This window comes from Acomys russatus, chromosome 11 (genome assembly GCF_903995435.1).
Source record: "Acomys russatus chromosome 11, mAcoRus1.1, whole genome shotgun sequence".
In the NCBI taxonomy this organism is placed as follows: domain Eukaryota; kingdom Metazoa; phylum Chordata; class Mammalia; order Rodentia; family Muridae; genus Acomys; species Acomys russatus.
Genome location: NC_067147.1, coordinates 32540407 through 32566161, shown reverse-complemented (window position 1 = coordinate 32566161; position 25755 = coordinate 32540407). Strand labels below are relative to the sequence as shown.

The 25755-nt window shown below is 46.3% G+C and overlaps 1 protein-coding gene across 1 annotated transcript in view; it reads left to right on the top strand.

The window, feature by feature from the left end:
- The window catches only part of Tbc1d5 (TBC1 domain family member 5), a 414735-nt gene extending 394096 nt beyond the window's left edge, over positions 1–20639 (top strand). The window contains exons 20-23 of the mRNA XM_051153048.1: positions 211–310; positions 10878–10957; positions 12055–12198; positions 20002–20639. Of these exons, the coding sequence (XP_051009005.1) occupies positions 211–310; positions 10878–10957; positions 12055–12198; positions 20002–20295 (618 nt within the window). The 3' untranslated portion in view covers positions 20296–20639. The remainder of the gene's footprint in view (positions 1–210; positions 311–10877; positions 10958–12054; positions 12199–20001) is intronic.
- Positions 20640–25755: the final 5116 nt, after the last annotated feature.

Below are 25755 nucleotides of genomic sequence, written 5' to 3'. Positions count from 1 at the left end.
TTAATCCTAGCATTTACAATTCAGAGGCAGGTGGATCTCTGTGAGTTCAAGATCAGTCTGGTCCACATAGAGAGGTCCTGGCTATCTAGGGCTACAAAATAAGACACTGTCTCTTCCTCCTCCTCATCATCATCATTATTGAGGAGAAAAAAAACTTAAGATCATATGTAGTACTCAACTTTTTAAAAATCTTTCTGCCTTTTGTTTTAGGAAGAGGAATTGGAAGCCCAGATTTCCTTCCTACAAGGACAGCTGAATGATCTGGACGCCATGTGCAAGTACTGCGCAAAGGTCATGGACATGCATCTGGGTAAGTGAACTGCATTGTCCCTTGAAAGAGCAGTGGTCAGGTCAGTGACAGTGGCACTGCTGTGTGCTAGGCCCAGATTAAGCTCTTGTTGTTGAGTGAGTCATCTCATTATTTCTCAAAGAAAGCCCTGTGGCAGGAGTGCTGTCGCTTCCCACACTATGCTAATCAGAAACAAGCACAGAGAACAAACTACCCCAAGATTTTATCACAAATAAGCAGAGTAGGAATTAACATCAAAGGAAAACAAATGGATTTTCACCTCCTGACTGCCACATTACCTTTGTAGATATCTGTCTCCTTCAAACCAAAAGGTTAAGCTTTTGAAACCAATCAGCTACATTGCTGAGGCTATCAGTCTGCAGTCACTAATATGGTTCTTAATTTGATAATGCTTTCTGTAGTTTATTAACTATCTATCATAAGTGCAGGCCCTTATAAATTAGAAATACCCTAAGTTCAGATTACATGCATCATAAAAGTGCCACATCAAGAGGCCTTCTGCCATTTCTCCATTTGTGAAGGTTCTGTGTTTAAGTTGGTCTGCCAAGGCACTGTGTATTACTGCAGTAATTACGTGCTGCCTGCAGAAGCCTCTGTTGTGAGTACTGCTTGTTCTCAGCCCATGTGTAGTGTGCTGCTCCAGGATAACATGGCAAAATGTCAGCAACAGGTATTATGAGAAGTCAGGACACACACACACATGCACGCACCCATATACATGCAAAGCATGATTATCTTTGAGGAAAACCAGACGGTGTCCAACAAGGCTTGTTCCAGGTGTAACCCATTCTTGGAGCCTGCACTGGAGATAAACTCATCAAGCAGTCTCTTAAGGCCACGAGGTCCTGAGTCTGTTTCAATTGACGAATGTGGCTGTCATCTGGATTAGCCTAACCCATGCTGACTTCAAGTGAGTAAGAAGTATTGTCTTAAGATGAGGCAGAGGTAGGTGGATCACTGTGAGTTCGAGGCCAGTCTGGTCTACAGTGGGAGTCCATGACAGCCAAAGCTACACAGAAAAACCCTGTCTCAAAAGAAAAGAAAAAAGATGTGGTATTTGATGGTGTTAGTGACTGACTGGCATTCATTGCCTCATGAAGCAAATGGCCAGGGCCTCATCTACTCTACGCCTTTTTTCCTCCTCTCAAGCCTGTGTTGAGGAAAATGGTGAATAGAAGGAGCAATGGAAGATGACCTGGTCGATGGGCAGCAGAGAGGCTGATGTCTGTCACAACCACAACAGCAGCCCAGTCATGTCTAGTTTCTCCTTCCAAACCTTTTTCTACAGTTGGTACTTGATGATCACTTAAAAGTGTATGTGGCACCGGGTATATATGACTCTTGTATTCTTTAATATGATCACACTCGAAAATGCATCAAAAAAAAAAGGCGAGGATGAGAAGATGGCTCCATGGGTAAAGCACTTGCCCCCACAAGCCTAAACCCAAGTTTGGGTTTTAAGAAATAGGGCACATTAACACAAGCCTCCGTAGTCCCAAGGACACTCCCATGGAGAGATGAGAGGCAGAGACAGGAGAATGGCTAGAAGCTCCTGGGCTAGGTAACCTGCCGTGGCATCTGGGAAGACCACCCCACCCAAGACAGAAAGGCAAGGATGGATTCATACACAAGGCATTGTGCTTTACGCCCTCTGCACAGGTGCACACACATAGGAATAATAGCCAATTCACACATCACACGTGTGCACACAAGGCATTGTGCTTTACGTCCTCTGTGCACAGATGCACACACACACAGGAATAATAGACAGTTCACACATTACATCACACATCACACATTACATGTGTGCAAACAAGAACAAAAAGCACTTATGACATAATTTATATAGAAATAATGTGTGCTATATGATTAATTCTAGTTTTGGTCTTCAGTCAGTGCTAATGGAGTATTTCTCAAGGCATCAGGGTAGGGGTGGGGCGGGACTTTTATTAAAGTGGAAAGAAAAGCCCACGCCAGTCATGAATGTCCAGCTAACTGCAAGAGTAGATTTGTTTTGTGCGTACATTTCACTTTCAGACAGAATCCCTTCATGTAGCTGTCAACTTCCTTCCCCATAGCATGGTTGCATTTTTCAAAGTGGGGTTGAAAATTCTGGGAAGAGCTGCCTTCCCTAGGGCCCACGGAAACATCTTAGCATCTATACAAAGTAACAACGGTTGCTTTAGTGGTAGGTAATTTTATACCTGAAAGAAGATTTGTATAAAACAAAAATTGATTCAGGCAAAGCTCTTGATTTATCTAATGTATGCAAGTGTTAATTTAATTACTTTTAGTATTCTTTACATATGATGATTTTTTTTTAATTTCTAATTAAGAAAGAGAACAAAATTGGGATGACTGAAATATTCATTAGTAAGAGATTGGCTATGTTATAGCAATACAGTCTGTGAAGATTAAAATTATTTTTATTCATTAACATAGATTAAGTTTAAAAAACAGGTAGCAGAATATATTTGATATGAAAGTAACCATTCATTAGCAGTTGCTTGTCTGGAAGAAAAATTATAAGGGGACTTTCTTAGGCACCTAATCTATGTACTTGAAAATAGGAGGCAGTCATGAAAATGTGTGGACAGCTTAAGTGTAGGCTGTGCTTGGAAGTCACCCTGTGTATACAGATCAGGCAGGAGGCACTGGTGAGAGTGGTAGGGTGGTGCCTGAGAAGCAGAGAACCTGGTCCAGGCTCTGCCACTTAGCCCTGCCAGCCTGTGAGTGTCCTCATTAAAATGAGACAAGAATATCAGTCTTGCCAGTTTGTTGCCAAAATTTATTTTTAAACTATAGCATGGGGACATGACTCACATATGATATTCAACAGGAATTGTTTCCTCTTTCCCTATGAGTCTGAGGAATCTCAGGGTCATAGCACTTAGTTTTGGCTTACCCAGGACCCCATGACTTGTTGAAGATCCAGGATCAGTGTTATACTCCTAACACACAGTGACGTGTCAAATGGCACCAGTAGATGTCCGGCATTTGATATGTTGGCCCTAGACTTAGGTTCTGAACAAGAATAACTTGATCACAACTTGGTGCCCGGCATTCCCTGACACGGGGCCTGCTGAGCCGTGCCTCTGTGCAGGCTGCAGGCTGCCGAGGTAGCTGAGCGCCATCTGAGAGCATCGGTACACCAGCTATCTCCTGGGTTCTTCGGTCATGTCCATTCCTTTTTTGATGTTCTGTCCATCCCAAAAGAATTCCTTATCATTCTCTTTGTTTTCATCATGTGTGCAATAAATTACTTAAAATGTCAACTACTAGTCGAGGCTGTTTTATAGCTGATAGCAGAACAAATAAAGACGCTTCTTGGAGAAAAAAATTATATAGTGATATTTGTTCAAGCAGCTGGCAAGCTTGTGGCATCTCCTGGTCTGGAGCTCAGTACTGTAGGAGGACTCGTTTTGTCAGACTCCTAATTTTATTAACTCCATGTAAGATGCAGAGACTTAGAATTGAAAATACGTGTTTTATTAGATCTAAACTTTCCTGTCAATTTTGGACTATTTTTTACATGTTCATGTTTCTGTTGCTATAGTTACTCCCCTGCTCATCATCCTGACAGTTGAGTTGAAAGCTATTGACAATATTAACCTCTGTAGCTGAGCTCAATATCTTAAAAAATGCTGAATTTCACAGATAAGTGCACATGAGTGGGCCGCCTGAACTTGGATCATCTGAGAGCTGGACTGTGTTGTTGACCATTTCCGTGTGTGCGAGAGCTGCTTACTCTGCTGAATCCCCATGGCCAGCAGACAGCTCCAGTGAAATGTCTCCACTAGATTGTCTGGGACTTAGGACCTCATTAACAACAGCAGGTTGCCTTTGTGTAGGTGTGTCATACAGTGGAAGGATCATATGCAATCATGTAACAGAATCACCTTTCTGTGCTCCTGCAGAGAGTGCAGACCTCATAGTATCATAGAACATGAAAGATGCTTAGGGCTGGAGAGATGGCTCAACAGTTAAGAGCACTTCTGCTCTTGCAGAGGAACAAAGTTTGATTCCCAGCACCCACATCAGGTGGCTCACAACCACTTTTTGGTCTAGATCCAGGAGACTTGATATAAACACACGCACAAAGTATTATTAAAGTATATTAAAAAGAAAATACGTGCCCTGGAACTACCCCAGCTGTTCTGTATTTCACAGAAGAGGAAACCAAGGTTCAGAAAAGCTGGAGTCGAGCTCAAGCCCTTCCTGGACCTGCGGCACTCAGTTCACTGTCTCCTTCAGCTTTTCCACTGTTGGTGGTACACACCATTACCGATTTTGCACATCATAATGTTTATGCTAGAATTAGCTGGAAAGGTCAGTGTTGAAAGTCAATGAATGTACTTGGTCTCTATACTAACTTTTATAAATCTGATTTCCTGATAATTTATAAACACAATTTTCAGAGGATGTCTGTGGAAATTATTATATCCAAATCTTTCATTAAATTTAGTCTGAGTTCATGGTATCAGCATTTTTGATGTCTGCCCCTCCAACCCTATCCATCTCCCTCTGGAAGAAGTTATTACGATAGGCCATGTCGTAGCTCCCTGGCAGCCCTACCAGGACCAGTACTCAACAATGACCTGTGTCTACAAGATGCTGCACTGAATTGTGACTTCTATGCAGGGCCACCCCCATATCTCAGCCAGTTAGCTGCTACCCTGGTCTTTACCTGACTGTCCTAGCTACCATCCACAGCAGTGTTGTGAGGGAATCACTGTGTCTGCTACCCACAAGAATGAGGAAGTTCAACACCCTGCCCATCTACTCCTCCAAGACAGACAAGTCTGCTTTCTACACCTTGAGAGAGCCTCTGTTACCTTCCTCCCAGCCTTTTAAAACATGGAGATGAAAATACCACATTCTATCACTAAAAACAAATCTGGAGCTTTTGAGAAATCCAAGTAGTTTATGTATCATTTCTATTACACTCAAAATCAAAGATCTGTTTTTTTAATTATTATTTTGTATATATGGTGTTTTGCCTGCATCTAAGTATGTACACCATGTGTGTATGGGGCTCCAGGAGGCCAGAAGAGAGTGTCAGATCCCTGGGAACTGGAGTTATGGATGGTTGTGAGCCACCATATGGGTGCTGGGAACTGATCTTCTGGATGAGCAGCCCCTGTGCTGTTGTTACCTGCTGAGCCATCATCTCAGCCCCCAGAGGGCTATTTGTGTAGCATTGACAATTCATTTAAAAAGTGACGTCACCATGAGATTGTTACATGGATGACATTTTAGTGAGTAACTTCCATAGGAAAAATAGCTAGTAATGTGGCATTTTCCCTTTAGTTTCAGTGCAAATGTAATATATAAGTATGAGATATAAGGATTATTATCTTTCATCTACACAGAAGCAAAATGAAAGACACTTATAGTATAGTGTATTCTGTCTTTTGTCATAAAGAGAGATGTACATTGCATTAAAAATTAAAGCACTTCCCACTTCTCCCTTTAACATTCTAAGCCATGAAAAGACTTGTCTTCGTGTTTATATGCGGCTGTGGCATGAACACGAGGCTTGTTAGGATGTTACTGGTTAGTAGATGTAGTAATGCGACCTTAACATACAGTGAACTTTGCAGTCAAAACATCTGATAGCTTCTTAACGAGATACTTGTATTTTCATTTGGATATCATTACCCTGAATTCCTCAAAGTAAGCTAAGTCAGCTTAGTTAATTTATTCCTGAAATTAAGTGGATATTTAATGTATAATGTGTATTGTCATCAGATGCTAAAAGGTGATCCTTGGCCACATACCAAAAATAAGTGTAAAGATTTATAAGATGAAAGGGCAGCACTGCTCATAAGGCCAAGGCTCTGGGCTAGTCCCCCTCCCTGGCTATCTTTCTGCACTGGGTCCTGCTCAGCTGTCTTGTACATCAGGCCAATCCTCTCCTGGACTGGACACCATACTGTGCTTGCAGGAGAAATGGGAACATTCTTTGGAGGAACCAGGTGGTTTTTATTTTGTACAACAGGCAGCTTTCGCTGCTGTATTGGACAGAATATTATCTCAGATATTCATGTCACTGGAACCTGTGATATGACCTTACTCGGAAATAGACTTTACTGATGTCATCAAATAAGACCTCACTAGATCGGTGTAGGCACTAACCCAATGAGTACTGTCTTTCCAAGAAAGGGGAAATTTCTACAGAAAGTAGATCAGTATAAGCCAAAAGATACCAAGAATTTCTGACAAGTGCCTAAAGCTAGGAAAAATTCTTCCCTACAGCCATCAATAGGAGCCTGACGTACCAGCACCTTCACTTAGGACTGCAGCTTCTAGCACTGTGAGAAAATAAAGTTCTACTGTGCTACATCTTTATGTTTGAAGTACTTAGTCCCCCAGGAAACTAAGCTGGTATAATTCAGCTGTGGGTAGGGGACTGAGGAAAATGAATGGGGTTATTTTCCCTTCAAGTAAAGGCTTGGCATTCCCTGTGAGAAGTTCTTCACGCACATGTTTGCAAGATAGCCCGAGGAGCTCCTGCTAGTGTTTCAGGCTGACAGCAAGGACCCAGAAGGCAAGCGTAGAGCCAGTTCCTTTTGAGGAGCTTCCTCATAAGCTCCGCCCACAGACTTCTCCAACACTTCACTGGCCAGAGTGATGTCACATGCCCAGTTGCAGCTGCAAGGACTGTACACAGTGGCACCCTGAATGTGCTGGTGAGAAAAGAGACCCACTAGTAACTCTGCTGCCTCTTCAGACCTGATAGGCACGGTGGTGATAGGGATTGGAGACCTTTACTCATTGGGGGAAGTGACCTTGGAGATGCAAAACATTGTTCTCCCTCAGACCTGACATGGAAGACCCTATGTTCTGTGTCACCCTACTCCCTTTCTCTGGAGTCCCTGTTCCTTGAGTCATCACTGCCACTTTTGAGGTGATGGGTTCCTGGGGGGATCACAAACGGAGCATCCAAGAGACACAGGTTTGAACTTTATGATTCACAGGATTTTGTAGCAATGTAGCTAGTGTCAGTTTTTAAGATCTCATGTGATCACTGTCATATCTACATAGGAAATCTATGTGCCTAAGCCCAGGTCTACAGAAGTCTTGCTGTAAGCTACATCCCCATTAGAGGCAATTTAAGGACTTAAATTTATCTGTGGCCGTACCATCCTTCATGTGCACAATCTCAGAAGCTAAGCAAGGGGAGACCTGGTTGGTAATTAGATGGGAATCCCAAGATTTAAACTTGTCAGTTGAGTGCATCTAACCCTGTACAGGTCACCTGTTTGTCTCATTTCAGTAAATGTTAGCGCTTCTGTGCTGTCTCTTCTCCTTGCCAGGGGAGTCCTAGGAAGGGACCCATCCATCACTGCCATTTGAATGTCCACTTGGACCGTGCTGGACTTTAAAGAAAGTTCTGTTCCTATACATTTCTGAGTGTCTGCCCCCACTGTAGCTTCTGAATAGCCAAAAGCATGTTTATATGATTCAAAATGCTTATGAATCTAATTTTCTGGTCCAAGAAGTTAGTCTGTGTTTATTGGGAGTTGAAATCGTTAACTTTAAGTTATTTTTTTAAATGTATATTACTTCTTTCTTTTTCTTGCTTTTATGGTTTTCAGTTAGACCTGTATTGTAATTGTTGATTTTTATGTGTTTGAGTGTTTTGCTTTTATGCATGTTTCTGCACTACATGTGTGCATAGTACCCCTGAGAGCAGAAGAGCATGTCCGACCCCCTGGAACTGGAGTTACCGATGGTTGTGAGCAGCCATGTAGATGCTAAGAATTGAATCCAGGTCTTCTGCAAGAGCAGCCAGTGCTTTCTAGACTAAATCATCTCTCTAGCCCCAACTAGCCCACTCTTGATTTAGTGTTCCGAAATTATTTGTTCCTTGTTCCTTCTCTTCAGACATAGGCATTTCTTCCAGTTCCTTTTGTATTGGTAGTTTAGGCTTATAAATTCCTTAAATCTGTTTTTATCATATAAAATTTCCTTTCTCCTAGTATGGCTGACTAGCAGTTTTACTAGGAATAATATTCTATGCGGGCATCTGTGGTATTTCTTAATTTGTAAAACTTCAGTCCATTCTTGTCTGGTTTTCAGTGTCTCCAATGAAATGTGCTGTGATTCTGATAGACCTGCCTTTGTAGATGGTTTGGTCTTTCTCTCTTGCCGCTTTCAGAATCCTTTCTTTGTTTTGTACATTAGTGTTTGGCTATTATGTGACACAGCTTTTTTCTGGTCCTGTGTGTTTGGTGTCTGTGTGCTTCTTGGAACTTGACAGACACCTCTTTGCTGGTCAGGGAAGCTTTCTTTTGATCTTGTTGGCCAGGGTCTCTCCTCCTGCCACAGCCTCAAAGTTCCTGCATGTTCTCTTCATGTGTGTTTGTTGTTATTGTTGGATTTTGTTTTGTTTTGCTTTGTTTTGACATTGTGTTTGACTGATTGAGCCAATTCCTCTACCTTTAGGACCTGATACTTTCTACTCTATTTGATTCAAGTTATTGAGGGGGTTTCCTTCTGAGTTTTGCTTATCTGTTTGCTTAATTCCTGAATTTTTCAAGTTTTGTTTCATTCTGGATTTTCTTCAGAGGTTCTTATTATATTTTTCATGTCTTGATTTGTTTTCATTATTTCATTCAAATGTTTGTGTTTTGTGGTCTGCATCCTAGCATTTATCCATGCTCTCTTTGACTTTTTACCTCATGTTGATTGTTGCTGTTCCAAACCATTGTCTTGTGCTAGATTGCTTTTCTCATGTTACCATGGAGTACTAGTTTTGGGCGGGGACTGGTTGTTTTGGTTGCTCATGTTTGTATATTTATGATGGGACCTAGCATCTGGAGTTAAATCTTCAGTGCTGTTGCTTAGTATGAAAATCTGATCTTTATTTTGTTGAGTGTGTGTTTGAAGCTCTGTTTCCTGTTGCCCCAATTTGTCAGATTGACCGACCAGCTATATGGGGGACTAAGGGTCAGACTTTGGACACAGCAGTGTCCACTGTTTGATGTTTGAATGGAGTATTAGAGGTATTTTGGTCTTAGCTTGAGCTAAGCTAAGTTTCTAAGCCCAGGCAGAGATCTTCTATAAGCCCAGAAGATGTCATTACCAGTCTTCCCAAGCCCAGGGCAAGTACTCAGAACTCTCCCTCAGGCACAGGGTGCTGGTGGAGTTGGCAATAGGATCCCTCCCTGAAGAGGAGACGCAGGGGTGTGGTGGGAGACACACTGGGCACATGTCCCTCTGGCAGATCATGGGGCTAAATGGAGTTTCATTCAGGGATATATCTAGTGAGCCTTCCTAGAGAAGGGTGGTCCCCAAATCTTGGGGATGGGTGGAGTTGGTAGTGTGAATTTATTGTCTAGCTACAAAAGAAGCCAAGTGTGGGCAGCAGGGGAGAGTGGAGTTGCCATGGCAGGGGTTCAATTGGTAAAGGGAGTCTAAATGCCCTGCCTAGAGATGGGAATATAAGAGTGTTGAGCAGGGTGGATGGAGTCAGCAGGATGAGTTAGGCCTCCCTAACTGAAAAGAGGATGGGGAGGAGGCGTGCTAGAATGAGCTTAAGAAGGCAGGCAGGGAGCATGTGCTGCTACTGCAAGTCATGGGGGTGAGTGGATTAGTGGCATGGGTCTAGTGCCTGCATAGAGAAGGGCCACGTATGGATAGGACAGCAGGGATGGATGAACTAGACAGAGATTGCCAGGAAGTTGGTGGTGGGAATCTGGACTCCCTGTTTAGGGAATGGGGGGATAAATAGGCAGTGGTGTGAGCTGGGCCTCTGCCTGAAAAGGGGATGTGCCAGAAAGCAGGCACACGTGGTCCGTGTGTTCCTGGGCAGGTCTAAAGTGAGCCTCAAAGGCGGTATGCCTCTCAATATCTTGTGTGAACTGTCTTTTAATAGTGCCTTCCTACCCTGCCGTACTCCTGCATAACCCACTGCAATATGTCAGTGGGTGACTGAGTGTCAGTGATGGTCAGCACTGGTTGGTTGGTCCCTTGGGTCAGATCTGAAGGAGAGCCCATGACCTGAGGTTCCCAGAGAACAGAGACATCCTGCTTTGACACACTGAGTTAAAGCAAGCTGGCTGCATAGCCATTGGCATCCGAGGTCGCAGTGCCATGGTGTTCTCCTCCTACTATTAACATACCATTGAATTGGCGCTAGGTTCTACCTTTACAGATCCCCAGAGACAGCCTGCTCATTCATTTTGATATGTAGGAAAACCTTATCTTTAGAACGAAACAGGTTAAGCTCCATTGAGCTGTGAGGTGGTGAAGAAAACTCAAGCAAGAACACTTCCTCATAGAAATGGGACAAGGGCCATTACTGCCCAAACCGTAAGTCAGCGAGAGGTTCCCTGTTTTCACATTGGAGTTGAACACTGCCTGTCATTATCAGCACATTCAGGAAGTGCAAGAGGTAAGGCTGTGTGTAGGATGTACTTGCTGGGCACAATGCTGCCCTCCCTGCTCCCATCTGCAGTCTGCAGAGCACCCTTATCTAGAGTTCTCTAAAGTTGTTGTGTGGCAACATGCAAGTTGTATACAGATCGTTTGTTATAAAATGTCACTTTTCTGTTTTCAGTAAATATTCAAGATGTGGTATTACAAGAGAATTTGGAAAAAGAAGATCAAATTCTGGTTTCCTTGGCAGGATTAAAACAGGTATGTGCACTACTGTGACACTGCCTGTGTGTCCCACAGGCAGCACCCACTGCCTGCTCTGCGGAAGCACTTTACAGTTCACAGTACATATCGGCGCCATTGTCCTCACTGTATTAGCCCACACAGAGTCCCTTCTGAAGCCCACCTCCTTCCTACTAGGGATGCTGTCTGACTGGCTGGGAGCCCAGTCAGGGTTTCCATTCCCCCATCATCAGCCCCTGCTTCCTCTTTCCAGACCCATTGTGTTTGTGCCTTACCTCGATGTCAGGTTTGGCTATCTATCTACAAATACTTGGATGTTGGTGGAAGCGCTAGCCATAGTCAAAAATGTTCAGGGTCCTCACTTTAACTGGCAGTGGGACACCTGTTTCTGAATGTGGCAAACCCGACATTAACACAGTCAAATTTTAATCAGCCATAACTTTGAAACAGTTGGACTTTTACCAATTTCTTACAGTAAGATGTTAGCATTCTTGCTATGAAAGTCCACATTTCATCCAAGACCCTTCCATGGATGCTTAAAATCACAAGTTTTACTGTGTCATGTATATACTTTTTTTCCCTACACATACTGACCTAAACTAAGGTTTTGCTATTAGATACAGTGGGCGATTAACAACAGCAACTATAAATAGCATGACTATAACAACACAATACGGTTCATATGTGTTCTTTCTCAGAACCACTTGCTATGTTTTCTCCTCTTACAATAGTGTAAAGTGGTGCAGTGAGGTGAGGGTGATGGGGCGCCGTGATGCAGTGTCTGCTTCCTGTGCAGCTGATGCAGAACAGTCAATGTGCTAAGTAGGAGAGCAGAGCACACGGCATGGGCAATCTGCACTAGCTCTTCTGCCAGTTGTCTTGCTAGAGATCGCAACGCATTTCATCTGACTACTCAGACTAGCACACAACTTAAGCCTTAGGACCTAGTCTCTCTACAACGTCAGTGACTGAAGGTAACTGGCACTACAAATGAAGGGAATTACTGCACAACAGCAAGTCAATGACAAGTCCGCTTCAAATATATGCGATATTTTCCTAGCATTTAACTACAAGCTCATTTATCTTTTCGTTATCTTCCTCTCCTTTGAAAATAGATCAAAGACATCCTGAAAGGTTCCCTGCGCTTCAACCAGAGCCAGCTAGAGGCTGAGGAGAATGAGCAGATTACCATCGCTGATGACCACTACTGCTCCAGTGGCCAGGACCAGGGCAACCAAGTTCCTAGGGCCAGCAAGCAGGTACAGACGATTTGATGAATACTGACGAGACTGGGCTTTCATGACATTAACATAATTCTTCAAAGCTCTGAATAAGGGCAGTCCTATCAAAGTGCTTCACGCCGTCACATTTGAAGTTCAGCTGTGAAATAACACACCTAAGCCCTAAGTGCTGTGTACTGTTGTACAGGTTGTGCACTCCAGAGCTGGAGGTGATACCATTCACAGTAGTGACAATGAGACTTATGTCTAAGAGTTGCACAGTGGCATCACTGGTCTGTGCCTCCAGCCACCCTGAGATAAGAATTCAGGTATCTGATGTGGTGACCGGACAGTTCCTTCCAGCTGTACCTCTAGTCCCTTAACACTGGAGGGACTCCATAAGCTCTCCTACTGCTGCCTAGAGTGCACTGCTCTTGCCTAGTCCCCTTCTTGCCAGAGTCGCTCTCTTGCCTTCATGGGGAAGACCTTCTCATTACATCCCTGTCTACTTGATGAGACAAGGGCAAGCCAGTGTCCCCTGTGAAAGGCTTTACCACCACATGTGATTGTCTCTGTCACATTTGGGTTTTTCTTTCTCTTTTGCTTGCTTGCTTGTTTGTTTGTTTATTTGTTTGTAGAACCCTTTAAAACTGTAATATATTCTTTGGTTGAAAGACATAGTTGCCCATCTCTCCTGATAGGTGTCAGCACCATCTGTGAGTCCTTCTAACAGGGTGTTCTGGCTAGAAGGGTCCGACCTGTTTATCAGTAACGGAACAAGAAAGGCATGAAGGGTGGTGGAGCAGGAGACCCTGTATCCCCTGCGGTAAAGCTGTAGCTCCTCCATGTGTCTTAATGTGCATCACTGGCCAACCAACAGCAGTTGTTCATGCCCAACTTAAATTTAATTTTTATATTTCACTTATTTACTTACTGTGTAACATGTATCTGAAGGTTAAGGGACAACTTCCTAGAGTTGATTCTCCCCTGTCGTGTGGTTCCAAGGGATCAAACTCAGGCTGGCCAGCTCGCTGAGACGTCTCTGCCCACTGAGCCAGCTTTCAATGGCTTTCTGCACCCTGTAGTTTAAAGTTCTAATGATTTTGTTTGATTTCTTGAGGCAGGATCTCACTAGATAGCCTAGGCTAGCCACAAACATGAGATCGTCCTTCCTCAGCTCCCAGGTGCTGGGATCAGAGGTATATATGTACTATCAGGACTAGTGTTCCCATGACATGCCTTAAAAATCAACTTACAAAGTTCATCCTTAAAAATGAACCTTAGCAAAACCCCAGTGTTGGAACTGGGATTTTTTTTTTTTTTCCAGTTTTAAGGGTTTTCCTCCAGATGGCAGAATTCTAGTAGACTTGTAGAGCTGTTTGAAAATGGTCATGAAGTTGTGTGAGTGCATTTGTACCCACAGAAATACAACATTGGCATTTTAATTTGATAAGTTTCTCCATATTTCCCTTCCCTACACAGATGTATGTATGTATGTAAACACTGTTGCACATAGACCCACCAACTACTTTTAATTGGCAGTTTTTAAATTAACATGATTTTTGGTTGACTGTATGAAAATACAACATAAAAACATTCTTTGAGGAGCACTAACCATCTGCTGCACTAAGCCAGGGATAAGTCTTGCTGCTTTTCATAATTGTGAGAACAGGTAGGAGAACAAGGTGTGTTGGCCCCATGGTAAATACAGAGCCAGTAACCACAGCCAAGATGCTCCTAACCGTTCCTTATGGGAAGCAGTTAGGAGCACATGGGAGCAGTGACTTCCAAAGCAGACAAGCCCCTCTTCTTCACCCACTGCTTAGACGTGCCTATGCCTTGGGGCTCCTTCAAAGCCCCCACAAGCAGGTGTCCTGTCAGAGTGCACAGGATCCCTTTCATAGTTTAACTGCAAATTTCAGTGCTAGATTTCATGGATTAGCTGAAGGCAGGGTTCAGTGTAGCATCTCAAAGGAGGCCTGTGTTTAGATTCCTGTAGAGAATGGGAGTGATGCAGGTCAGGGTTTGGCCCAAGGACTGAGCTTGCAGTCGACCCTTCTAGCCTTGCCAGGTAACTGAGGCCCCATGCTGCATCTGGGAAACCTCAACCATCTTGGAAATAAAAGCAAGTGTGCTGTCATTTTAGATAAAGAAGTCCTTAGTCCTTAGTTGGTGTCTTCCTGCGGCCTCTCCTGTTCTTTCTGTTCTGCAGAGGAAGGCCTCTAGCCGTCTATAAAGTATCCTCAGAAACCAGCAGACTAGCTTGACTGTGCCTCTCCTGACAGCATGCCCCTGGCCTGTATCACCTTCACCAGTGGGACACAGGTGTGACTTTTTTTTTTTTCTGAATGTGGTTTTGTTTGCAGTTTATTCTGTGACTTTACCTGTGCTCTCTAAGCCTGGATTCTTACTATGTTCCATGAGCTTAATGATATCACTAAAAACTGTCCACACCACTGTTTTCAGCTGTTCGGCTTTTCCTTGACTCTCTGCCACCCACCCCTGTAAGGCAGTACACATTTGGAAACCTATTTGTCCTTACTTCCTCTGAGTAAGAGGTAAAATCTAGTCTAGAACAGGGCAAGAATCAAAAGCAGCTGCAAACTCAACAGACAAGGCGAAGGCCGCAGCTTTGACCGCAGTACCTGCTGTGCCATTTCCTTTTATCTCAGAGTCTCTCCTCGGATGCCTTCTACAGCTAATTTCTTAGGACAGATACCGCCTAGAGTGTTCTGAGGGCCCACTTTCCATGTCTGATTTCCTGTGTTGACACAGAAGCCTCTGTTTTCAGACCACTGCATGGATCATGAAGAAGACAGAACTGGAATCTATATAGGCAGCTTTCCTTTTCCTAATTCCAGCACCCAGCTCACGTCTAATTCTTGAGCCCTTTAAGCTGAAGTTCTCAAGGACAGGTGCTATTGTCTCAGTGGGCCTATAGGAAGAGACTGCTGCAAAGCCAGGCCAGTCCACAGAACTGACTCTGCTCACACACGGCCTCTTCAGCACTCAGCCGGGCACTCTGTCTGAAGAGCCTTCCTGCATGTGAACTCCAGTGCACTCGTGCACCAGTATTTCTTATGATCCTGTAAGCAACATAGCTGGGCTATATTTCTGTCAAGTTTTTTGAGTTAAACAAAAGGACATCTAGCAACTGGGCTGGTACTATACCATCTGGTCATTTGTCAGCCAGTAGTGCACTGCTCTGTGTCTCCAGACACTAGTGAGCTGGTGTGGGGTGCGGGGTGCTTACTGTTTAGGGCTGCCCATAGTCAAGTTTTGTTGCTGTTCTTTGTTTTTTGTGGGGTTTTTTTGGTTTTTTTTTTTTTTTTTTTTTTTGGTTTTATGTTTCGTTTTGTTTTGTTTTTCGTTGTTTTTATTTTTTACCTTTGACTAAGCGTGATGTCCATCCTTGGGAGACAATATGTAATTGTTTACAGAAACTGACCATCACTCTTAGAGGACAGAGCATCTGAGTCAACACACCCGCGGTGACCTCATCTTCCCTGTCTAGCCAAATTATATCACGCATTTGGGTCCAGCAGACCTAAAGTACTAACGTTCAGCACCAGCTCCTTGAGCTTCCTAAAAGCTTGGTTGCACTGTCTGCCCCATTGCAAGGAATCAGCCTCTTTCCCCTGAAACTCATCATGTGTGGGGCTTTGTGATTAATTACAATTCAAGACTCCAAATAGGATGCAAACCAGCCATGCCTAGGAATTCTCACAGCTGCTTCTAGGTCCTTAGAAGGGCTAACTGGCAGGCTGCCAGCATCTTGTCTTGGTTAAGGCTTTTTGAGATACTGTAAAGTCAGGTCTATCCTGTGTCTTTAGACACCTGTGCTTTTCCCTTAGAAACCATGTAACCCTTTCAGCCAAGAAATTTAAACCTCAAAGATGCTTTTACCTGAATCCAATAGACAGGCTTGCAATTAGTATTGCATAATTTAAATATTGTGACAAAGTCTCCTCAAGTCTTTGCCCAGGAATTTCCCAGGAATGGTAGTGGAATTTTTAAGTCCCTGACTAGAAGTTGGTTTTAATGTGTCTATCTGCTCACTTACAATCAACAATTCCCAGGACCCAGAATCCAGCAGGATGCAAAAGCAAAATGTCCTTTCAATCGAGCACTGTGCAGAACTTCCTGTCCCCAGGAAGTTAGCTCATGCTGATTAGGAAGTAGGAACAGATGCCCGGCACAGCTCCCTGCCTGCTTGTATGCCGTGGACAAACCTCTTCTCCCCATCTGGACTCTTAACTGCCTGAGGCCCACATTTGGTTTAGCACAGGCTGGATTCCAACCTCGAACTCAGAATACTTGAGGCCAGTTCTTACTTTGCTGTTAAGACAAGCTGGAAGCTATTTTGGGTGCTGAGAGCTGGCCCTGCTTGGTCTTGTACCCAGATCTCAGGTGTGACTTCAGTAGTGCGTTTTCAGGGAGAGTCTGGAAGACTGCTGGTGCTTCACGGAACAGCGCCATCCTGTCCTGCTAAAGAGGACTTGTTCTGTTAACAGGTGTCCTCTTGGGAATGAGTGGTTGAAATGTTTGAAACTGCCTCACAGGTTGGAGACTTTTCTCCTCTACACAGAACCTTGTGAGTAGTCAGCACAGGATGCGTGTCTCAATATCGAGGAGAAATGTATCTTCCCAAGTTCCTTGTGGAAATCTGGTTCACATTAAAGGGAGCCTGTAGCCTTGTCTTCATCTTCAAGAAGCTGATAGGAGTTGGGTGTGCTCTCTGGCCTCCCTCTCAAGGACAGTCTGTGCACTCCTTCTCTCGGTGCCTCTCTCGATTGCCTCAGCTGTGCAGATAAGCCAGCAACTCCAGTGATGGCTTCTTTCTTTCTCTTGGGTTGCCTAGAACAGACTTGGAAGATAAGTGCCAACAAGGCATCCTGCATCCTCATATTCTTATCCACATCTACACTGTTGGAAACCTTAAAAGGACCATCTAGTTGAGAAGGGTTAGTTTCTGGACCCACAGCCAATTTTGGGGTTTTATCAAGAGTCAAGGATTACTCTAAAATGTGAAGCAAGTCCCCAGTCTGTGTGGCTACTACAACCCTTGCTGTTACATATCTCTCTGGGGTCATCTCAACCCTCTGCATGAAAACCAAAGGGTTTTCACCTGGCATCTGCTGGATTCTCATTTTGTCCCAATTAACTGGGTATTTTTCTACCATCCCTTTAGAACCTCTCTAATGATCCAAGCTGGCTTCCATTCCAACCACAGTAGGACCTCAATCAAGAGGGGCTCCTCGGATCAGCTCAGTGAGCAGCCAGATCTTGCTGTGATGCTGATAAGCATGGTTCTTTAGCAGCTTCTGTTATGGTGGCCCCTGGCAACACAGCCAGATCTGCCTTCTCTCATCAGGAGAATTGGCAGAAAGTTTGACTGTCGGTCAACAAAGGTTTGAATCCTAAAACTGTCCCTTATAAATAAGCCATCTGACCTTGGCTGTGTCTTCCATCTGTACAAGTTGCAGGTGATGGAGGCCTGCAGATAGGCAGGATTTCCAGCTGCACTAGGAACACATTGGAAGAGACGGACTCCACTTGCTGGTTTGTAATTGGCGCTGTGTCTAATGGTGCTACAGGAAGAAGAAGATAGTCATGGGATGACCTGGGCACAAGGGACCTAGGCAAGGCCACTCTAGGCAAGGGAGCATGCAGGGCTCTGCTCTATAGGAGTGGGAGGAGTGAGAGTGGCCCCTTTACCCTGACCAGGAGGAGGCTAGGCAGTGTGTTCCTCTTTGGGAAGACTTTCAAGCACCTAGACTGAGTTTCCCTTCTTCACTTTTATCATAGTTAGAATCCCTCATTCTGATATAGCACTATAAAACCCTGTAGTGTCCATAGGAAATTTTCTAGTCGTTGTCAAATAGTCAAATATCCGCCTATGACAGAAACATGCTAATAGGCTCTGCTTTGGTCTGGATGCCTTGTTGCCCACACTAGTGGCCTGTGAGGTATGTGTCAGAGGGTATTACTCAGAATGCAAACCATACAGTTCTTTTCCTAGGTTTGATTTTTCTAGTTTGGTCCACTGTCTACAGATTTCTGAGTTTCAAGAGAACATAGCTTCCTCTGGAGTACCAGGTCATAGTTTTCCTTGACTGTGATGTAGATCTGTAAATGTTTGAAGCTCACTGCAGCTGAGCATGCTCAGCTGACCACCTTGCTGGGCCAGGACAGGAGAGTCCCATGATCTCCCAGGCTTCCCTGGCCCAGGATCTTCTGCACTATACTGCACTGGGGCTCTTAACCATCAACCCACTCACTGCCAAAGCAAATGAGAATTAACAGCACTGAACAGCCATCAAGTCAAGTGCCAAGTGGGTGCCCCAGTGTTTCTCAGGCTCTGCCCTGAGCAGCGTAGGAAACAGAGCTTGGAACCGGCAAAGCAGTGGATAGTGGCAGCTCACTTAGGCTAAGTGCCATTGAGAAATCACCGGAAAGGCCCCCACCAGAATTGCTAGAATTTGTAACAAAACCAAATGCACATAATCTTTAACGAGTACAAAGCAGGACACAGCCATGAAGGGAACATGGGTATGGTAGCCAAGGAGGCATCCCTCTGAACAGTGGCAGCAGGAGGGTTTTGTTGTGGGTAGTTATGTATGCCCATGACTGGGGCTTCCCAGAGCATGAAGATCTGGGCACATGCACACAACCGTAAGATCACACCGCATGTTTAAACCTAGAGGACAGATGCCTGGCGTGGGGGTGCTTGCCTGTGAACTGAGGACTGAGAAGGCCAAAGCAGGAAGATCGTGAGTTAGGGACCTGCTCTAAACAACAGCAGCAAAACTAACAGGAACTTTGTCCTGGCAAATAAAGTTGCACGAAGTTGAGATTGTAACAAGCAAAGCTTACAGCACAAAATGACAGCCAATGAGCAAAGGTCCACTCAGAGGTCACTCCTGCGCCCAGGTTGACTCCTAAACAGCTTTAACTGCTCACTGTGAGCACATGCAAAGCAGGCACATGGCTGTAGCCAGGAACACCTCAAACAGGGATAGTGTTAGATTTCTTACCCTCAATTCAGAAAAAGTGTCTGTCAGGCACCCCTAAGTGAATTCCACTGTCAGTAAAACTTCCTTATGCCTGAGTAGCACATTGGTTTCTATCTCTAGTAACTAATATGTTCCCAGCACCAGCAGCTTTGGAACGTAAGTTGGGATCCTCAGAGATGACTGTGCGCTTAGGGAAGCTGTTTCTGCCTTCCAGCTCACCATCTAATGCTGTGAATGTCAGAGGTGGAAAGTGCCTGCGTCAGCCCTGGTGTCACCAAATACCAGAGCTTTGGAGAGGGGCACTGGCCAGGGCCAGAGGCTAGCTTCCCTCAGAAGTGCTGCCAGGTCCCTTCCCAGGCTCTCCACCTTGCCCAGAGTCCTAAGATAGAGGAGGCAGGTGCAGACCGTCAGCATGCAGTGCCATGCTGAGGTAAGGTGTCCCCACCAGCTGGTACCGGATGGTCTTGGCAAGATTATAGCTTTGCTAGATAACTTTTTTTTTCCAGACAGGGTATATACTGTGTAGATCAAGCTACTTGCCAAGTGCTAGGATTAAAGGTGTGAGCCACCATATCCAGCTAACTCCAAACCTTTATGTGTGTGTCAGCTAAACTGTAAAATTCCACTTAAAATTTATAAAGGGGAAAATAACTATGGACTGAAGTTTGTCTCCTTGGTTTTTGCTCATGCCTTGAAGCAGCAGGACCAACAGGCATCTTTCCAATCTGAGCACAGGGTGAGGTGGCCACCTGGCCTTCACAGCCGCTCCACTCAGGAGCCCCTGGTCAGTACTGTCACCATCCTTCTCCTCTGGTTTGCTTCACAGGCCTCGTCAGAGATGCCAGGGTGCTCAGGTGGCGTGACCTCTGACGACTTCATTCTGGTTTCCAAAGAAGATGAAGGGCGCAGTGCCAGAGGAGTGTTCTCAGGCCAGGCCCAGCCTCTTGTTACCCTCAGAAACACATCTGGGAAGAGTCGAGTCCCAGCCTGCTCCCCACTGGTGTTCTCAGACCCATTGATGGGCCCAGCCTCAGCCTCCTCCAGCAACCCCAGCTCCAGCCCCGATGACGACAGCAGCAAGGACTCTGGCTTCACCATCGTGAGCCCCTTGGACATCTGAATACAGGGACCTCACTAGTGGAGTCCCTGTTAAACCAGCGTTTCTTTCCTAGCATGTATTTGGCATTGGTTCAACCCACTGGAACTCTTTAGAAAGAGGCCAATATTCCTCTTTCAATGCACTATGTTTACCAAAATGCAGATAGAGCTTTCCAGGCCCTTACCTGACCCTGTGACCCTTGCTCTAAATTAGGGCTAGGTCAGGTACCCAGCTCCAAACCTATTGTCAGACAGACCAGACCACAAGCAGAGCCACATGTCTTCCATCCCCTCCTCCCCAGCAGCTCAGCCAGTTGCTCTTAGAAGGAAGAGCTGGTTTTATGACTTCCTCTTATCAGGCTTCAGCCCCAGGAAGCTTCTGGTACTGTGTGGAAACCGGCCAGCTGCCTCCCTCCTGCTTTGGGAGCTCAGCCACAGACTCAGCTGCAGCAGGACAAAGCAGAGTGAGCAGCTCCCAGGGCTGCAGTCAGAGTGCGCGTCACTAGCAGGCTCTCCGGTTAGAAATCAGACTCTGGCTTGACACAAATCCATTTCCGGACCTAGGCTGAATAAACTTCAGCCACCACTGTTGCTCCTTGAACAACTGTATTCCACAGCCAGGAAGCGGGGTTGCTGTAAGCCAGTGTGTGCTATTGTGGACAGACACCCCTGGGAATTAGACCTGGAGTACCTTCTATGGGAGCCGACTTCCTAAGGAACATTCCAGATGCCACAAGGATGTGGGGCTCCTACTCAGGCCTCCTCCACTCTGTGAGCTCAGCTGTAACCTCTACATCGAGCCACCCCTGCAAGGATGGCCCCCGCCTAGCCCGGGTATAAGTGAGATAGGTCTTCTGTTGGCAGAGTACAGAGCTGTATCAGACACAAAGCTAGGGACAGTGGGGGTTATTGATAGATGCAGCAGCTGCTCCCTCTGCCTTCTGTCCTTCTCAGAGAGTAGCAGAGCCTCTGGGCAGTGTCCCCTTGTATTTCTCTGCAGATAAGTATGCTAATGTCATGATGCTCACGCCATCTTGGAAAATGGGAACGCTCAAATCAGCTGCTGTGCAGGCTTCTCCTTAGCTGTGTTGGATAGCAGGGCTGATTGCTCACATGGTGGCAAGGCTCAGCCAGTGCCTGAGGAGCCCTGCCCCTGACTCTGACCAGTCCTTTCAGCACTCTGCGGAGTTGCTGCCACACATGTCCCATGAAGACACTCTGTAAGGACCAAGACTACTACATAACAAGCACCCATCCTCTGAGGGAAGGTTGCCACCAGCCGTGTCACTTGAAGGCTTGAGTTACAAAGGTGCCAGTACCCTTAGACCTAAGGTAGGAAGTATTGGCTCATCCCTCCAGGTCTGGGACAGCTGAGGCACTGTCCTCAACATTTCCTTTGCTTTGAAGACAAGCCATAGCTGAATGTCACTGGTGACCCACCAGACCAAGAGGAAGATGGGCTGCCTCCTTGCCATTTGAATGGGCATTTCATGGGTCCTCGACCCACCTGCCTATACCCAAGGTGTGCCCCCTTATCCTGTGCTTGTGTGGGTACCACATTGAACCCCTGGGTTACACTGAGATGTTTCAATGGTCCCAGTCAGACACAGGAACAGAAAGAGCTGTCTTTTCTAAGTGACCCCATTCTTCCTGTTGAACAGTGTTTCCCTTCCGTCACCTACAGTGCTGGTGTGGAATGCATTCCTTCCCTGTTATTTTATCAGGTACTTCTAACTGCACACTTTAAAATCCTGGCTATTTAGAGCCTTTTCCTTTGACCACATGGTAATCATTAATTTTAATCTCTCACTTTTTGATTTTAGCAGCTAAATACAGTTTTATATATGCCAAGCTTAGATTAAACCCATTGTCATCTACTTTTCTTATACCTTCCTGTGTTTCATGTGGTCCTCTCTGATCAGATTGGACGTGTGAGTTAAAGCGTACTTGTGTGCTACACAGAGGGTTCCAGACTTGCCTTGTCTTACAGGTGTGCCTCAGTTTGGTTCGTGGGACCTTCCTGGGTTAGTCTGGCAAGATGACCTGCTGCTGTCTGCACTAACTGCAACTTGAAAAGAAATGACCACACTGCCACATGAGTGTGACTCTAGAAGGCAGCCCGCTTCCTCTTGTAGGGATGTGTCTCAGCACTGGGGTTGGCTGTGCTGGATAAACGTGCCAGTAGTGCCTTTAGTGTCAGAGAAGCTGAACAAACGCAAAACCTAGCTAGGAGCTGCCACTGCGGATGCAGGTTGCTTTTTGCTTCCCAATGGCCACTAAAGAACAAAGTGGGGAGCAACTGTGGCCCTACGCCAGCCACTTCCACCTCTGTCCCCTGCGAACACAGCCCCGGCCTCCGCATTCACCTGGGCAGCAACTGCTGGGAAATGGGAGCCTGAAGAAGAGGCCACGTGCATGGAGAGCTGTCCAGCCAGGCCTCTTCCCTATCACATGGCTTCCTCATGTTAGGCTGCAAACCTCTTTCTGTCTTGTTGGAAAAAAGTGTCAAGTTCACGTAGCCAGGCTGGAGGCCTTATTGGGGTGGGTCGTGCTGGTGGCCTAGCTGTGGCTCTGTTCATCTAGTTAATGGCGCCCTCAGCAGTCTCCATGCTGGAACCCATCCTCATGTAGGAAACGGCCGCCGCTTGGCCAGAGCGACCCCATTTGATGTGTTCTAACAAAGGACTAATGAGAACTGCGATAACATTCACTTCTTCCAGGCACCTGGCTCCGAGGTCAGGCAAGGCTCAGCCGCACCTGCGTTCCTTCTTTTGCACCATGGGCAGCCATCACCGCCTGCTGATGGGCAGCATACCTCCATGCTGCTCTACACTGCCAGTGCAGTGAGGGTTAACACAGGTTAGGCACAAGCAGGAGTGAAGTTAGTAGTGAGCCATTTCAGGTGATTGCGGTTCTAGAGGAGCCACTGAAGGAAGAAACCCTCCTCCATGACAGTGTGGAATGCAGAGGCAGCCCAGCTCAATCACTGTTCCAGCCTCCTGAAGCACAGGGTTTGCCACGGGATAGGGAAGGGGAGGTGGTCAGGGCACTCTACATCTTAAATGACACACAGGACAAAGAGTGGAGGAAGAGTACCCGAAGTTTAGATGAAGCCAGGGAACCAGCAAGCGAGCAGTCACTTATGTGCTTAGGCCCCTTTTCAGGGTCCCACCCAGCCTAGCCAGCCAGCGAGCACAGCATGTCCCAGCAGCCACAAGCCATCACTATAGGACAGGGACAGGCCCACTCCATCCAATCTTCTCCAGAATAATAATAGCCACATGTGTCCCAGAAATGCCTCCACCCTTGTCCCCAGCTGACCGGTGATACAAGAACTTCCTCCTACCTAGCTCAGCTCTACCTGAGGGAGGTAGCCAGGGCGCCTGGCCGAGTGAAGCCCTTGCTCAGAATACAGGACCCATCCAAAGCAAGGACAGCCCCTCTACATTTGATTTTGGAATCCTGGTCTACCCAATTGCCAGCTGGGCCCCGTGGCCACTGCCCTGTTAGAGTGGCTCCTGGCACCCCGAAGTGGACCACTGACTGGAACTAGCACCTGCCAGCCAACACACTCTTAAGGGTCTGTGCCACCTGGTACTTCTGATCTCTGAGCACATCTGCCCATTTGGTACCCTTGAGGAGTGACACTGCCTGTGTGCCGAAGATACACGACAGCCTCTTAAATTCCAGAAGGGATAGGAAAGACATGTCTGCATCAGGAAGAGGCACACATAGACGAAGTAAACCCAGATGAATGTTTCCATCCAGCCTGGGTGGAGGGCCAGGAGTCTGGCATCAGTCAGCTGCCTGTCCCCCTGTGGTGAGCAGTGGACACACCTACTTCCTGTTCAGGAAGTGCTGGGTGCTGTTGCAAGGTAGCATCGCAGCAGCTACAGAGGCAGTTGCCTGTGAGGAGTGCCCCTTCACTAAAAACCTGACCAAACATTCAGTAACCGCCAGTGCAGCACACTCAGAGATCACAATGGCTATGGGGGCCCAGTGTCAGAATTGTGGCTGTAGTTAAGAAAAAATGAGGGGATGGAGCTGCAATGGGTGCCATCTCCTACAAAAGAATTAGAACCAGTTATGACCACCATGAGAGAGATGGCCACTCACCTCAACCTTCCCACTGCCTGGCTCTCAACATGGCATAGTCACTCCTGCCTCCTTGTCCACAGCCACTGCTGCCCAGTTCATAGCCTCCCTGTCCTTCACTGTAAATAAGGGCTAATTGTCCTTGTCCCTATCTGCTGGGTGTGGAGAGTCTCCAGCCCACCCATCTCCCTTCCTCTACTTGAGCCCTGGTCCCCAGTCTCCACTTGAAAAGTGCCAGTCCTGCCAGCCAGGCAGCCCCTTGGTGTGACTCAGTCCAACTCCAACCCACATTGCATCCTCAGGTCTCAGTTTGGTTTCACTTCGCCCATCCCCTAGGTGAGACAAGTCCTGGCTGAGTGTGGATTGCTGACATAGACACTGCCAGGTGGAGAGCTCCAAGGCCCCATTCAAGTGGCAAAGCCTTATCCAGAGCTGAAGCGCTGAGGAATGGCAAGGCTCTCCTCCTTACTCCAAGTCTGAGTGTTGATGGTTGATTGGCCAGTGTGTGCAAAGATGTCTACAGCCTGTGACTGCTTGCCTACAGAGGCCTCCTTCAGGGACTAGGGAACCCCTCCCCTCTGTGCTGTGCCTAATAAACAGTTTCTGGGTGGGGCAGTACTTTACTGTGTTGGTGTCTGTCCTTTGTTCATTCCCCTAGTCAGAGATCCAGGACTGAAGTCACAGAAACCGCAGCAGACTGTAGAGCAAAGGTGTACCGCCAAGCTGTCCCCACTTACACCATCACAGGCACACCTGACTGGCGGGGGGCTGTAAGCTCTGGGGAAGGGTAACCAAGCGGTGGTGGGAATCCTTCATCTCTGAGCTGCCTGCAGGGCACAGGCCTTTCTCACCCTTCCCACTACCGGATGGATTCTTGTCAGAGTCAGTGGCCACCACACAGACATACATGCAGGTAAAGCACCAATGTGCAGGAAGTAAAAACAAAGCATTGTTTTAAAGGCTTAAAAAAGAAAGTGCTGGGCTAGCAAGTGTGTGAGCCCTAGCACTGTAGCAGGTGGGAGCAAAGCTGCTGCTGGCTTCTCGGAATCCTGTTTCTCAGAGATTCAAAGAAAACCTGGGGCAGGCACTGAAGAGAGGCTAACCACACGGTCACCTAGAGATAACCAAAGCAACAGCCAGCACTTTGCTCCCCCGGAGAAGTTCCAGGGGCTGAGGCATGCAGAGTGTCAATTTAGGAGTCAAAGGAAACAGTGGCCATCCTCCACCACCCATCATGAATATAACGGTGTTGCCTCCGTTGTTGTATGGTGATTCCATTTAGATCCCTTTTATATATGCATGTATCTGGGCAAGCATCAACGGGTAGTAGGTTTCCTCGTGGCTTTAGTGTTATTTGTCCTCCCCATATCCCTGCTTTATGCTGCCC